The sequence below is a fragment of the Apis cerana genome, linkage group LG2 (assembly GCF_029169275.1).
Source record: "Apis cerana isolate GH-2021 linkage group LG2, AcerK_1.0, whole genome shotgun sequence".
NCBI lineage: Eukaryota > Metazoa > Arthropoda > Insecta > Hymenoptera > Apidae > Apis > Apis cerana.
In genome coordinates this window covers 7,792,261-7,805,637 of record NC_083853.1, presented here as the reverse complement: position 1 = coordinate 7,805,637, position 13,377 = coordinate 7,792,261, and the positions used below count along the sequence as shown (strand labels likewise).

The following is a 13,377-nucleotide window of genomic DNA, read 5'->3' as shown; positions in this document are numbered from 1 at the left end:
GTTCCATCCCCCTCTTCCTTTCCTCCCCCACCCTTCTCTTCCTTTTTTATTATTCTATCTCTGGATACTCGTGATACTTTTGTTCCGCCTGGAATGGAAGAGAGGCTTCTTTATTTACTTCGTTATTGCATCTCGTTGCCTCGCGAGGAGATTACGGTGGATTTTCATAAAATTGAAACTACTACGCTCCACACACCGTGCTCGCGAAACCGTGGATATAGATGTGTACTCACCGGTGCTCCAGTTTTTATCGTACTCGTGTTTCTTTGTTCTACATATCCGCCGAACCGATTTAATATACATATACGTATGCATGCGTTATATAACATATTTGAACTGGAAGTTTGACAAGTATAGCAGGGATTCGATCAAATATTTCAAAGTTTCGGACTGGCCACGCAGGCCTGGCAAGCGGGAATGGAAAATTTAAATGTGTGAATAAAAAATTTAAACATCGACTTCGTTTAAAGTACAATTTCCTGTTCCAATATTCGAAACTTTCGTTATTAAACAAGTCTAGAGAGGGGATAATTTTTTCGAATTGTAAAATTTCTGTAGAAAAAAGTTCACAATTAACAATAATTGATATTTATCTTTTGAATCCTGTAAATGTAAATATTTCTCGTTCTCGAACAGGTTACGGACCAATGAGCCCGCACCCAGGGTACGGAATGACAGGCGTTCAACCGGAATATCCTGGGAACACGTACACTCCTTACCCCACTGCAGGCTACAATTGCGGTGGAACTTATCCCGGAGGTCCCGTGACTTCCGGTTACCAAATCCCAGCTGGCTACACGCCGACACCCTGCTATAGCATGCCACCCCCGCAACACACAGTCGGACCTCTCGATAAACCTACGGGTAAAGACGATAGGTAAGCAATTCGATCATCTATTTTCCTTTTCAATATGATTCCGCAATCGTAATGTAAATATAATGTGACGTTTCCGGTTCATCAGGAACTTCATTCGATACTTTAAAGAAGTTCGAAGAATGGGATCGTTCACTTCTGAAATTATTTCTGATAATTATACATTCTTTATAATTTCGTGAAATTGATACGCGTAACATTCCTTTTTTTTTTTTTAATTATTTTGTCGCGTAAAATTTGCTAGGGGTACACATAAATAATTAACAATCATCATAATCGATATTTCTTTCTCTCTTTCTTTCTTTTCTTTTTTTTTTTAAGAAAAGAGTATCCCGAATATCGATCGAATCATAACTGTTTGACTAAAATTTGACGAAGATCAATGTTTCTTGAGCGACTACCACATTCTTAAATAATCAAATTTATCGAAACGGATCAAGAGCGAACGAAACACCATCATCATGCGTACCCCTGATCGTTCCAGCAAGCCGAAGCAAAAATAGAATAAGATCGCTATTCCACGCTATGAAACGCGATTCACGAACGTTCCATTCTATCCCAGGTTGTTCAATGAGCCGGACGAAACGTCCACCCGAGTCTAATAATCGCGTATGCGCGGATATGGTACTTGCCTTGCGGAAAGGGTCGCGCGAATATCTCTGGTAGCGGTGTGTACGCGCACTATTCGCGGTCGAAAAGGCGGCGAAGGGAGTTAAAATCGGCGAGGACGGTGGCGAGGAGGGAGGAGGAGGTCCCGCATACCTACCTACCTAGCTACCTACCTACCTACCTCCATTTTGTTAATTAAAGTAATTACTCTTCGTACCGAAAGTGCCAACCTTATTCTAATTGACGTAAAGCTCGGCGGAGGAGGGGAGGGGGAGGAGGAGGAGAAGGCGCGGTTCGGCGCATAAGGAGAAGAGGAGGTGGGAATGATGGAGAGGGGGTGGGCTGCCAAGGGTGGAATAAGGTCGGAAAGGTAGGTGGGGTATAATCAGTTGCCACCGCACTGGATTATGGGGCGAGACCCATCGAGGTTAGACCCTTGAAATGCATCTCGGATACCTCGGGCAAAACTGGTTTCCTCTCTTTTCTAATCTACCACCCTCCTCCTCTCCCACTTCCACTCTCCCTCCCCCTGGAATTCCGCGCGTCCGTTCGACAACGTTGCCGAGATTCTTGGAGAATGTTGACGTTCGGGGTGGTGTCAAGCACCAATTCTTGATATATCGTGGTACCACAGTAGATTGGTTGGCGATTAGAGAGTTGGAGAATTGATCGTTAAATTGTTGAAATGATTGGATGTAATAATTTTAATCGAATTTCGAGGGAACATTAATTGACAATTGTTGTATAGGGATATGTTAAGTCGAATTTTTAATTTGGTTAAAAAAACCATTTACCACGTGAAAATCGGCAATCTACTGTAATCAACTTTCGAATCTGAATTAAAGTTCTATCCGTATAATAAGTTTGCAAGGAGTAAGAACTTGGTATTAAATTTTTCATTTTAATAATCAAATTTCCCTCATCCTGTTCTGAAGTCTGTTAAACAATAATAATAAAAAAGTAACGTGTATTTCAATACACATTCGTTACAATATATACTTTGAGGGTCGGGATTATCTCATTCCTCCCTCCCCCTCCAAAAAATAAACGTTCATAAAATCAACGTTCATATATTCCCTGTTCACGATTCGATGTACTCGTAACACGAGACGAAGAAATAAGCGAATGAAACAACTCGACTTATTGTCCGTATAAAGACAGAGAATCTGGCGGTTAGACGGAGGGGGAGGGTGGAAAAATTCCACGGAAGGCAGAGCATCCTGTGGAGGGACGTACCGTTGAATTGCACTCAAGTCCGCATCCGTCGGCTCGGTTGGCCGGCAATATCGCGGCTACTCAAGGGCCATCGAGGTTTTCGAGGCTTCTCATAGCCCGGCGGTAGTTCGTTCATCTACGAGACTACGAGGAGACGAGAGAAAAAAGGCAGAAGCAAAGCACGCTCTCTCGTGCCTCTGATCCGCGTATATTCCTTCCGCCTCCTGCTCCTCCTAGCTGCCGCGCCTCTTTCCTCCTATTTTCTCCACCGACCGGTGCCGAACTTTTGCCAGGATATTTTTTTTTCTCCTCTCTCTCTCATATGTCGCTATCACGCCCGTATACCTCCCTCTCGCCTCGCCGAGAAGAAAAAGTTGGGGGAGCGCAATAAAAGTTTTCGGGTCGGGTATCCCGCTCTGTAACAACGCGACGCAACGATTGCGTTGCGACCACGCTCGTACCCTGGATGTTCGGAGTAATGCCGTTTGAGACGAGGAGGTTTGGAGATTAAAAACGTCGGTTAAAATCGGTTAAAGTTCGAATCATAAATGATACGAACGAACGAGAAAGGGGGGATCCAGTTGTGCGCGAAGGGGGTTGAAATGAAACGGCCATCCATCGTACGATGATCGTGGTTGTCGATCGAAGGGGCATGTTAAGGTGCAGGCATAAGAGAGACGAGCAATCGCGTTGCTTTGTGTCTTATTGTGTTGATGTTGTTCGATGCAGTATGAATATGAGGCGGCACTCGTTGAATTTCGCGCCTCGGCCCGCCCCTCGTGGTCGCGATGGCAAGGAGCTGATACAGTGCCCCACGTCGTCCTGTGATGGCATGGGTCATGTCTCGGGAAACTACGCTACCCACAGAAGGCAAGGCAGCAATATTAACATTGACACTGACATTTAACATTTCGATTAGGAAATAACGATTGTGTATAATTTATATATATATATATATATAAATATTGATATAGCGATGCAGCACGCACGCACGCACGCTGAACATCATACACGGAAATACACCATACATATAGATATACACGAGTACACATATATCTTGGAATTAGTATATATACACGATTATTTCTTGATTAACCTTGTTTCATATATATATATAAATATATACAAAAGTCCAAAGATTCCTTGACAGTAGCACGATCCTTGTTTAAATATTCGATTCCATTGAACAGAGAGTGCGTAGAGTCATACACGCATATACACATACATTGACATTTCCATAAGAAAATACATTTCAGACGATCAATGCGATCTCTCACGAAGATGAGAATAACATGGATGGGTTATTTGCATCGATGCATATTGGTGGTCCGTGACGTAGTGGCTTCTTAAGTGTTTTGTGACACTATATCATTTTATCTAGAACGTACCTTCACCCCTGATTTCCTGGCTGAACCGGTCTTGTACTTCCTATTCGATATTGTTGTTATTATATATGTGTGAATATCCCCCATTGGTATAAATAGCTATCATTTACATTTTTATTTTGTCTATTATTTTATATATCCATTTTTTTCTTTCGATCTGATCTACTTTTCTTTCTTCCTTTTTGTTTTCTTCGTCCCCTAAAATATTTTCTCTCTGTGCATTACCTATTTTACCACGTACGTAAAAATCCCCCTCCACCTGCAGTTGCGTTATCGTACGATATATTATAACCAAAGTGTGTAGATGAGTTTCATGTTGAATGAAGTACTATTTGCTCCCCGTTTCGACCCGACCCCTACGAAAAGGGATGGCAAAATCATTAAGACTATCGCGGTTGAAGAGCAGAGCCTCATGCTCGAACAAAGTTACGCTGCTTCCATTGTAATTATATATTCATTTTCATACGCATCTAAATATATTACGTATAATACGATCACCGAACCCGCCCTTTTTTTTTTTTAAGTAAACCGCTTCTTCGCCAGCCTCGAGTGGGCAGCTTCGTAGCGAACTGTTACCAATGACCATGTCAGAGCAGAACCGTAATTAATGAAAAAAGATAAGAAGAAGACGACATATATCTATAATAACCGTAAATAATAAACATGAATGAATAAATGGAAACGATTATAATAAAAAGTGCAATCCGTTGCACTGTGTTAATTACGAACGCAAAAAAAAAAAAATACAATTGGCAATTGACGAGTTTCACTGGGGTCAGGTGTGAGTGTGCTCCCTGCTCTCCCTTTCAGTGTTCCTAGAGTAAGGCCAACCTTGTATTGAACCTGAAACGCGATCGATCGTGCGAGCGACACCTCATGAGTGATCCAACTGGAACACGGCGTTGCCATTTGCATGCTATCGTGTAAATATATATATATATATATTTATGTATATACAATTATACATCGTTGATTGCCCGTTTCGACTGTGCGCCCACTATTCACCCCGGTTGGCCCGAGGGAGAAGCTTGATCGGGATCTCGAAGATCGAACCCGATCATTTTAAAGATCATCTTTCGAGAGAAAATGGGAACGTGCGTCAACGTGACGAAACGAGCCTTTAAAAATGTCTTCGTTCGAACTGGACGCAAGGCAAGTCGTCCAAAAGAAAAGTGAATCGCGATAGAGGCTGTTTTAAGAATGACTGTTTAATGTGTAAGCAGCCGATCGTGTCAGTAGACGATCTCGATGAGCCGAATCCTTTCTTGCTTCCTTGAACGAGAATGAAAACGGAAAATTCAATGATCTCAATGTATCGATGTTTATCTCATCGAGATCTTCTTTTCGAATCGTTTAAATATGTGTTACCTGAATATATTTGGCGTAAGTACCCGAGACTTCTTGGCAACGTCGCGTAAATTGCATGCGATGTGTTGCTGAAGCCAACGTTGGATGTTCCTGAGGTGTGCGTTCGTGATCCTGACCATGGGGATTTCCTGCGCTGCTTACTCATTCAACTCGAATATCCTGATCGTTATCGAAACGTTAATCATGGAAGAATTTTTATTATCTGTCGAATCGAAAGTAGCGCAAAATCGTCATGGTATATCTGGAACGTGTTTAAAACAGCAGATGCGTTTGTTTCCTTTCCAGCTTATCCGGTTGTCCGCGAGCCGATCGTTCCCAGATCCAAGCGCATTCTCAAGAGCTCAAGTGTCCCACGCCAGGATGCGATGGTTCTGGACACGTGACCGGCAATTACTCGTCTCACAGGAGTTTATCGGGTTGCCCACGTGCTAACAAACCGAAGAGCAAGCCTCGAGATGGACAGGACTCGGAACCATTGAGGTTAGTCATCGATTTTTAATTATTTATCCCTTGATCGGACTCAAAAATCTGATATCAAATTTTCCAATCTTGATTGGTAAATCGTTTTCCTCGAAATTCGGTGGAAATAATCAGGAATAATTCCCGAAATCAGCGGAATCGACTCTACAGTAGATTTGATCGAGATTAGAGAGAAAGATAGAATGGGATTAATTGAGAGGGATTCTAGTCTCTTTGCAAACTCTGCAACTTGTGTTACACATAATCGCGATCCCAATTTGCGCTTTCACACGTTGCACGCAGCAATCTTGCTGACCGCATTGCACGTGCTAAGATCTGGAGACCGAAAAGGGGCGGTTCCATCCCTTTCGCCGCGGTGTCCCTTAAACCCCATCCGCTTCCCAACGCAAAGACGAAGACGCTGACTAATAACCAGCGGTTTCCGCTCGTTTCATGCTCTCTCCTATCTCTGTACGGATGGATTATGTGATGTTGGTAACGGTGGTGTTGGCATTTTGGACTACAGATGTCCAATCCCCGGTTGCGACGGGTCTGGCCATGCCACTGGTAAATTCTTATCGCATCGCAGGTAAGATTTTCTCATCGTTTTTAACGGAGAATTACGTTATAATAATTAATAATTATGCATTATCGAGTTTTAAATTCTTCTTCGTAATTTCGTTGCAAAAATTTCCTGCTTTCTCGCGTTTGAGAATGTGTTGAAAATATTCTATAAAGAAGAAGAAGAAGAAAATAATAATAATAATTAGCGATAAATTCTCATTGTAATATAGCTTGTTAAAAGAAATTTAATTTAATTAATTTTAATAAACAAAGTCAAAGTTTAATTTTATTCTCGCTATAAAGTTTCACGAAATCAATGATAAATACATATTATTTTAATTCCCTTCCTTTTTTTTTAATAATTAATCGCCAACGATTAATCAAATTATAAAACCCAAAAAGAAATCTTTCAACACTTGGAAAAGAACCTATTTTTTCGTCTAGTGCACAGAAATGGTAAAAATTTCAAAATTTTATCAAACTTGTCCTTAATTGCGATTACAACGACTTGTTGCAGCGCATCGGGCTGCCCAATTGCAAACAGGAACAAGATGCGAGTACTAGAATCCGGAGGCACGGTGGAACAACACAAGGCAGCAGTGGCCGCGGCGACAGCGATGAAATTCGAGGGTGTGAACTGTCCAACGCCTGGTTGTGACGGGATCGGCCATATAAACGGGTCGTTCTCCACTCACAGATCACTGTCGGGTTGCCCGATCGCGGGTCACGCGGTGAAAAAGCCAAAGTTCGAAGACATGTCGAGCATGTACAGCAAAGGAATCACCGGTGAGGATCAAGCCGCCTCAGATGTCGTTGATGTCTTCGATTATAATCGACGCGGATCATTATTAATCGAAGAACGAAAGAAAGAGAGAGATATCGGTTGGCTCGTCGTGAACGAGTCGACGATGATCGATATACTATTATTACGAATCGAAAGATTCACTGTAAAATTCGTGATTCTCATTCACGTCGAGCTAGAGACCTGATGTTGCGACATGTGATTGCCTACCACAGTGGGCTAGAAGCGAAAATTGTAGAGTAGGCATGATCATTGAGAATTTTTTTTCTTTTTTTTATTTTTTTATTCTTTTCTCGCGCCGTACACTCGTCCAGATAATAATTTTATTTTGTTTTTTTCTTATTGCCTTTCGTGTATTTCGAAAATAAGATCTAATTGAGAACAATATATAGCATTAATTCATAATTCGTAGAGTGTTGCAATTTGGACGAGTTGATAGCAAAAAAAAAAAAGAAAAAAAAAGAAAAAAAAAAGAAAAGACGAAGAAGAAAAAAAGAAGCCGTGACAAAATTCTGAAAACATTTATTTGTAAACTTGTGCATATAAGACCTTATACTTGAATCCTGTACTATGCCATACTCTACTCTTCACGCAATGATGTGCTGTCATACCAACAAGAGTAACCTCGTCCTTCTTCCTGTCCTATTTTCTGTCTTATGTCCGTATATTCAGTTATTTTTTTCAATCGTTTATACTTGAATGTTACGTTACGTTCTCGCTATCCTATTTCTTTGAGACGTTGGTATCCAGGTGTTTTCGAGATCTTTTTATTATTATTATTATTATTATTATTGTTATTATTATTATTCCACGAGAGGACAGAGATGCACGAAATTGTTTGACCAACGACGAAAAAAAAAAAAAGAAAAAAAAAGAAAGAAAAAAAGAGAAACACCTGAACTGGGCACCTCGACTTCCACTGTGTCACTTTTGCTTCTTCCAATTACGAATTTAGCCCCCGCGAATATCCCATTCCTACATTACTATGTGCAAGAAAAACAGAAACAAATAGAAAAAGAGAAAGAAAAATGTAAAAACAAAAAAAAAAGAAAAGAAAAGAAAAGAAAAAAAAACAACCGTATGTCATTATAATGAAAAATAATATATTCTGATTTATTCTGGGATCACGATCAGCTCCTTTCCTGTCATTGAGCTTTGAGGAGAACATTTACTTTTGAAGGTAAGGGACTGACGTACTCGCCATTTGTTTTCTATGTGTTTTCGGTGTTACATACAAGATCCACACACCAGTAATTTTACTTTTTACGAGATGACGTCCGAGTGTTGGCAGCAACGGTGAGAAATAGAAAGAAAAAAATAAAATATTCTAATAATTTCAGCTCGAATTAAATTTTCTTCGTTATCTTTCCATGTAACAATAATTAAAAATTACGATGACGATTGAGCAAACAGAGGCCAACACTCGGTGTCTCCCATTTTTTTCTTCTTATCTGGTATGATGGCACCTCACGCTACCCCCTTAATCACCCTAACATCGTCCTCGATCATTATTTTCCTGCGGCACTCCTGTCAGGTTCGTGCGTCTGTCAATGAGCTAAACGCGTCACTCGTTTCATCGAAAGAACCAAGTTGTCGCGTTTGCGAGTTAATCGAACTCTTTTATCTTCTATCACTTCAGCACGAACCACTCGCAGAAGAAACCGTAACCGATCCCATATTTCAGACAAAATCCTCATGCAGCGACTTGGGATATTTTCTAGACTATAACCGCCTAGCAAGCGATCATTGTTGTGCGATAAAACGAACCTGCGATGTGACGATGCACTTGTTTTCCAAAAAAGAAAGAAAAAAAAAGAAAAGAAAAAAGAAAAAAGAAAATTACAAAAAAAAAACAATCTTACTCAACCACAGGCCAACCCAAATCGCTGTCCGAAGCTTTCCTGGCGCTACTTACATATACGCTCTCGCCACATTCTCACATTTTATTGTATATGAATCCCGCACACCTGTCAAGAACAACGTAAACTAGTTACATCTTTTCTTCTGTAACAAAAAAGCTTTTGTACAAAAACTCGCGCTCGAGTTGACGAGCTTCGGCCAAGATCTTGGGTTGATCGAACTTTTTTTTATTTGGCCTTCTTGTCTTCCCATGGTTTTCTGTTCTTCGAACAAAACCTGTCTTCTCGAGACTATTCTTACACAATATTACAATGTATCGATATCGAATAAAAGAAATTGTATGATAGACCAATTGTGTCTCGAGAACAGGGTGAAAGCTGTTGGAAATCGAGAAAAGCAAAGATATAATAAGAGAAAAATGAAGGAAAAAAAAAAAAAGAGAGAATACATATAGACAGGCTTGTTAAAATGGACCGTCTATGTCCTATCTTCAGGAGTGGACACCAGTGGTCCGGCTCACGGGGGTGCGGTGGGTACGGGTCAGGGTAACACGAGTGGTAGCGGTACCGCCAGTGGCCAGAGCGAGGATCTCTACACACTGGAGGCCGAGATCACGGAGCTCCAGAGAGAGAATGCTCGGGTCGAATCGCAGGTGCTGCGCTTGCGCTCCGATATCACCGCCATGGAGAACCAGCTGAAGCAAGGTGAAAAGGTCAGTACGCTTGTACTCAGTCGGTAATCGATTATGTACCATCCGCTGATAGAAATGGCAGAGAGATTTCCGGTTGCCAATTATACAGAACATGATCCAATTTGGACCTAAAAGTTTCATTTAGCAAGCGATTGTAAAGAAATTCTTGAGATCGAACATTGCACGTTAGAATATTGATCCATTTTAGGATTAAATGGGATGATATAAAGTTAAAATTCAATTTTAATCCAGATTGTAAATCCTGCATCATTCATTGTCGACGTATTTTGTATGGGTTACGAAAAAATGTTTTACGTTAATTAAATTTATTTACAACTCGTGCGAAATATGTTAATACATAAATCGATACTTTTTCACAATTATTAGTTCGCATGTGTATATTTTCTTCTTTTTTTTTTTTTTTTTCTTATTTAACTTGTGTCAAAATGCACATTTAATACAGCTGAATGTTTTTAAAAAAAGGTTCGTTTCTCCGCAGGAAACGGCGGCGACTGTTCAGCGAAACAACAATCTGACCGATTACTATCAATCGCTGCGCGAAAATATGATAACTTTGTTGGAGCACGTGCGAATACCGAACGCCCCAGGCGGACCGCAAGAGAAGATGAGCCACGAGAACTTCGACAGTTACCTGACGAAGCTGCAGACATTGTGTACCGCCGATGGTTATTGCGCGGACGAGGCAAACAGGCCGATATACGAGACGGTGAAGACCGCGCTGCAGGATTTCACGGTCCTACCGACACCCATCTGAGACCATCCTTAAAGCTCCATGATCGGATACAACGTGACAGGGACGTGTTTCATGCGATGACTTCATTATCATTGTGGCGGTGCTGAACGGTTATCACGATGACACGGATGTTTGCGTTGCCAACACTGAGGGGACAGTTCGTGCGATAAACGTGAACAATCGTGTGTCGGTAAATGATGAAAGGAAGAGACCTTCTGTCGGATAGATATTGTGTCTCTCCATGTCAAGAGAGAAGAAGAATTCACATAAACTTTTTAAGAATTATCGGGTGATCTGTTTGTGTACCAAGGGAAAACGGTGCTTTCGACTATCGATAAATCGGCAATGGACATCGACGACTATTGTATAGACTGTTAGTAAATGTTTTAAAAAACGATATCTAAGGGATATCCTCTGATGATCATTCAGTGCAATCTCGTAGAACCGTGCGGACTGACGTTGCTCATAGCGATATCTTTTGTATATAATGAACGCGTAGGGCGTAAGAGCATAGGATGTAAGATCAATTGCGAGAATCACAAAGACTCGCAGTACAATCGTGATTGTAAATAGACAGAAGAGAAATGCATTTATATATATATACATACATACATATATATATATAAATACATATTATTCGATGAAAAAAAAAACGTTAATGTGGTTATCATTCTTAAGCATGTAAAGAAAAAGACGAAGATAATGAAGATACACAGAAGAGAACATGAAATGATGATTAGCTTAGATGTATATCGAATCGTATCGCTCTTACCAGATAACTGTTACTAATCCGTTAAGCCATTAAACGTTTAAAAATACGAGAATGTGGAACCGCTACGATGCTGCTTCTGCTATCTAATGAAAAATGAAAAAAAAAAAAAAGAAAAAAAAACAAAAAGAAAAGAACCGACGGCTAATTATAAATTACTATTGCGTACTTATTATTACCGCTAGATATTATTATTACTATCGTCACTGTTACAACCACCGAAGATCGTTTCTAGGACTAATCCAATTATTATTATTGCTACCACTACTCTTACTACTGTCTGATATAGGATACTATAGCGACGAATATACCGACGCATTTATATTATCAACGAGTCTACGAAACGGCGAAACACGTTGTCCATAGTGTGTACATAGTCGACAGAGAATATTACGAATATTATATGACGATTCGGTGGTGGTTATCACCGATCCACTTGGCTAATTGTGCGTAAAGATGAGAGAGGAAATCCTGCGCGGGAAAATCACAAAATTCAATTCAACGGTACAATGTACACAGTGATCGTCGTGGATACAGGATTAATTGTCAAAAATGTCAATCGCAAACACGGTGTATTTATCGAATTAAGTATCGAATCGAGCGTTGAAGGATGCATCGAGGATCGACGAGCTGAAACACGGGGATGATTATTGATCCTCGTGCTCGTGAATCGTCGGTCGATCAAGAGTGAGGACGAAGGATACTCGTTCTTTTTTTTGTGCAATAGCTTGAGAAACGTTTCTACGTTTGTTTCTTTCGTTGATGAAGTTTGTTATAATAAACAGATACACGCGTGCCTAATATAGGTTGTGTCTGTGTAAATTGTTATCATTTTTTTGTTAATGCATCTACGTCCCCCTACATTGTAAGTTTTTTTGATGAATCGCGAGATGCGCGCGAGGAATCGAGCGTGTAAATATCGGTGAGTTCCCGCGCGCATTTCGCGAGAATATCTTCCGCCTCTTGAATAATCGATCGAGGGCTCGACGAAGGAGAGCATATATTTCTGACAATACACATCGTCGAATCAGTAGCGTTTCTGGTTCATTACTCTGGCATTGATACGTATACGAGAAAAATTATCTTTAACATTTATCGAGTAACACAATGTTAATAAGTCGAGTATTAGTTAAAAAAAAAAAAAAAAAGGGAAAACAAATGAAAATGTAGAAATATGCGAGACGATCAAAGGGGACGAAGATATTTTGCGTGCAACGCTTATTATATTTTGCGGACTGAAATAATTTTGTTACTGTAGAACGAGGCAGTGTATATATAGGAAGTGGGCGAATACAGGAGATATTATACAACGGAATCAATTATTCATCTGTTTCGTGGACAGACGGAATGAAAGATATCGTGAGAAAAGAGACATACTTTAACCAAACACCGTGTAGTGAGAGTAATAATAAATTAAAGAAAAAAAAAAAAGTATAGCGATAGTCGGCCGATGATTACGATTAATCTTCGACGTTATCATTATTCTTGTCATTGTCATTATCATTATAATTAACATCGTCACTGTGATTAGATCTATTTTTTTGCTCAACCACGAATCAAATACACACAAAGGGATGAACGGAGATATTTCACAGTCAACATGGCGCCCGTTCCTCCTCCCAACGAGTTATCATTCTGACGATATTATTGCTATTATTGCCATTATTACCACTATTGTCGTTACGTTCTCTCATCATTATTATGATTATTATTGTTGCCGTTGATAAAGTTGTACGAATATATAAGTTCAATGACATGCTTTAAGTAAGTATAAATGTTACTCCGATTGAATAAAGGGTATTTATCGATGAATCTTGAAAATTATTCCTTTTTGAAAGAAAAAAAGAAAAAGATGGATTAGTTCTTTTCCTTATTTTGAAAAATTACAGTTACGCGATATTTCTTAATTTTATGTTGCTACTTTTCCACTTTTTCACTTGCCCGTTTTCATCCTTCAATGACAAAAATTTAACAAGATATTATTTTAATCGTATTGTAAATTTTAATACGCCGAATAAATTTCAATA

General features: G+C 39.9%; 1 protein-coding gene across 15 annotated transcripts in view; it reads left to right on the top strand.

The window, feature by feature from the left end:
• The window catches only part of LOC107996810 (putative mediator of RNA polymerase II transcription subunit 26), a 286,687-nt gene extending 273,525 nt beyond the window's left edge, over positions 1-13,162 (top strand). For 9 of the 15 annotated variants that reach the window (XM_028666276.2, XM_028666278.2, XM_028666280.2 and 6 more), the window contains 6 exons: positions 637-877; positions 5,737-5,931; positions 6,437-6,499; positions 6,992-7,260; positions 9,631-9,848; positions 10,327-13,162. In XM_028666276.2, the coding sequence (XP_028522077.2) occupies positions 637-877; positions 5,737-5,931; positions 6,437-6,499; positions 6,992-7,260; positions 9,631-9,848; positions 10,327-10,602 (1,262 nt within the window). In that variant the 3' untranslated portion in view covers positions 10,603-13,162. Of the gene's footprint in view, positions 1-636; positions 878-3,427; positions 3,932-5,736; positions 5,932-6,436; positions 6,500-6,991; positions 7,261-8,410; positions 8,457-9,630; positions 9,849-10,326 lie in introns of those variants that run through there. The other 6 variants (XM_062070960.1, XM_062070961.1, XM_028666277.2 and 3 more) reach the window with 5 other exon arrangements.
• The last annotated feature ends 215 nt before the right edge of the window (positions 13,163-13,377 follow it).